At 30.5% G+C, this 3413-nt stretch overlaps 1 protein-coding gene across 1 annotated transcript in view; it reads left to right on the top strand.

Annotated features, from left to right (window-relative positions):
* The window catches only part of LOC111084922 (adhesion G protein-coupled receptor B2-like), a 46326-nt gene that overhangs the window by 13774 nt on the left and 29139 nt on the right, over window positions 1–3413 (top strand). Inside the window, exon 2 of the mRNA XM_022381536.1 lies at window positions 1782–1841. Within this exon, the coding sequence (XP_022237244.1) occupies window positions 1782–1841 (60 nt within the window). The remainder of the gene's footprint in view (window positions 1–1781; window positions 1842–3413) is intronic.

The following is a 3413-nucleotide window of genomic DNA, read 5'->3' as shown; positions in this document are numbered from 1 at the left end:
TATTATAATTCCATCCATGCTTTATAAAATGAGTAAAACTCCAGCCATTGAAGAGTTATAAGTTGAAGTAAAACCACAGTGGAATAGAATTGTAATTTTCTACCTGAAAATCATATTTATGTATATGTGGGCTACACAGATAAATCAGAGAGCCCTAAGAATCTGATACAGCTATGTGTAATTTTGAACAACTGACCAGAGGGAAGAAAACCAGCCAGAAGCACACATTGCCACAAAGGTTTTTGTCATGCTCTTGGAAACAAATAACAGGCTTGAATCATACCCACAGATGAAACTGTAGAGTGTTTTCAGCAGCATCACATTTCAAACCTTGGACCCTTTTATCAAAAGCCTGAAGCAAACTACTAGGCCACACTCAAATCACACAATTGTGTTAGTTATTATAATAATAAATCTAAAGTGCGTGTATCATAGGTAAAACTGCAGTTTTGCTACAGTCTTTGAGTAAATGCAGCAGCACCTAAACTAAAAACTAATATTTAATGAGCACTTTCATTAATGCTTAACTCTGCATAACTTCAAGTAATCGATATAATTACTGTAATTAGTTCGAGAAAAAAAACAAGTTGGGTCTTATTTTAGTTTTAAGCAGCGTGTTTTGTAAGGAAATGATGTCCCATGCTGTATGCACAGAATGCAACCCACACCATAATGACACAATCATTTGTTGATTTGTGCATCTGCCTGTCTGTATTCAGCCATCATTTTCAAGGTATGTCAGGTGGATTTCATAACTCCAAAGTATTTTTGACCACCTTTTGATGATTAAGTGAGTACCTATAAAAATAAAGAAAATTAAGCATATACTGCACAGACCTCACAGATATTGTCTGTTCACATGTATTCATGTTGGGCAAAGTAAAGGTCATGTAAATTAACATGTTGCAATTATGAACTTTGTTGGTATGTTTCTCACAACCATACAAGTGCAATTTTCTTATGTTCTGATGACATGAATGGCTAAACTGAATATTTTATAAATGTTGTATATTGAAAATATTGATACTGTTGAAGCATTTCTGACAATATTTCCAGTGAAAACCTTATAAACTCTTCTGAGTCATATAATTTTTAACATTTTACTATCTTTGCATGTACTTTGTCACTTAATTATACTTTACTTATCTGGTATATGTTGAGATCTATATTTATACAAGTGAATATGCCACAACTAGAAAGGTATACAGAAAGTGCAATACCCATTCCAGAATGGTTTTTGCTTTTGCAGTAACAAACCTAAAATAACACCAAAAATTTCTCACCCTCAAAAATGTAGATCTAGGTGCCAAGATCCTTTTTCTATCTCAATTTGTTCTTTAGTTCTGAATTCTGATCTACTACCATTATAAAGAAATTGATTAACATCATTATAATCTTGACTTTTGAGCTACTTTTACCAAAATATCATCAATTGATCTGTAGGAGAAACTCAATCTTTGTGAACAGTTTGATCAAAATTATATTAACTTTTTGAGTTATGTAGGTGACTTTCAGTGTGACTTTGATCTTTGACCTGCATTCACTAAAAGTTAATAATTTGGTCCTTGGGACACTCTTAACCTTTATACCAAAATTTGATCAACATCAGATGAAAATGTTTTGACTTATACTCTTCATGCACACATACATGCAATAACCAGGCAGGGGTAGTAACATGAGAAGTTTGGCAGGTTAGTGTTTATCTATGTATGTATTTGATTTTTAAAAATATTCAATAACAATAAAAAATGAATGTTCCATTTCATTTATATTTCTTTTAGGATTTACTGGATGTTGCTTCATTCCTGCTGTCCAATTCTCATGTTATTCACAAGCAGTCAGTAAGTTGGAACAGTATATTCCTTACTGTAATTTAAGGTTTCTGTTGAATATGTTTAATGAAAATAAACATTTCCTGGTATAGGAAATATTACATTATTAAAAGTGTATTTTTTATCAGAAAACAGAAAGTTAAAAAAACTTCACCTCAACATATTTCAACAAATTTGGTCTATTCAAAATACACATTTTTATATCTATATATATCCCATAAACTGTTTCATACAATTATCCCACAAACATGTTTATGAAACTGCCATAACATTAAAAGAAAATTTTATCATCAGATAGTGTAAAATATCATCATGCATAGCCATGGACTTTCTCAGAAATGTTGAAAATCAATAGTTAGGTTTGTAATATATACATATTTAATTCATATTATCAGAGTGTAGTATGACTTGATTTATACTTTCTTGAATAGATACCTTCCCAATGACTTTTATGCTGTTTTTAAGTGACTTTTGTAATAATTTGAGAAAGTTTATGAAAATAATTGTAATTTTGTACTTATATTTGCTGAGATTTTTTCTAACCTGTTTTAATATATTGTAATAAAAAATCTTACAGTACAAGATTTCCTACTGCTAGTAGTAACTGTTTGTTTTCTGCTATGAAATTGTTCATTATATAAATGTCTCCCCAACATTACTGGTAATTGTTAAATGTGCACACAGTTGGTGTTAGACCAAAACCAAGGACATTTATTATTTTATAAAAATTGCTAACTTATTAGCAGAAAAATTAAATCTTTGATCGATAAAAATTGATTCTTTAGACTTTAATCTACTTGCTGCATGTGAATTTCAAAATTCTTAAATAAAGGATGTACCAAATACAACTGCTATAACTAAGGGGTACATAAAAAACTTGCAGGAGTATCAGCACAGAAGAGTTATACAAGTAGATTGTTAATTTTATATGTGCTCAGACTTTACAAAGGGATAGAATTGCATACAGGGTAAAAAAATGAAGCTTAAAAATTCTTATTACATCTACTTTAACATATTCATTTGGGATGATTTTGTTCATTTATGCTAAATGGTAAAGGCAAATCAAAAATGTCTCCTGATCAAGACAACATTTTCCCTATTCTTTTTGAACCAGGTGGACTTCATATGGCTATAATCATTTATGCTGTTTCTTGCATTAATGGTTTATTTAATGAAAAGATTTCATAAGCATTAATTTATTCTGTTTTTCTATACTGCATGCAAAAACCAAATTTGCTTTTTTTTGTTATAAAAATTATTTAGGATATTGTTACGTTTCCGTTTGTTAATTAACTTTCCGTAACTTAGTTCCGATGAAACTTTAGCGACACAAATCCTTACTTAATAAAACTGGTTTATTCTTTCCGAATACAACTTTACGATACACTTATTTTCAACAATCACGCTAAAACAAACGCTATATCAACGAACGTCAACAATACTTCTGACTGCAGTTCAATTACTCACTATCTACACACACACATTCCCATCACGTTGTCACCGTCTTTTATATACCAGACTACCCTATATATAGTAAATACTAGAGCATTCGCCAAGGTACAGGATAGTTCTAGAAAATAG

Source organism: Limulus polyphemus, unplaced genomic scaffold, assembly GCF_000517525.1.
Source record: "Limulus polyphemus unplaced genomic scaffold, Limulus_polyphemus-2.1.2 Scaffold172, whole genome shotgun sequence".
In the NCBI taxonomy this organism is placed as follows: Eukaryota; Metazoa; Arthropoda; class Merostomata; order Xiphosura; family Limulidae; genus Limulus; species Limulus polyphemus.
Note: the sequence above shows the minus strand (reverse complement) of the source record. Positions and strands in the feature narration are given on the sequence as shown.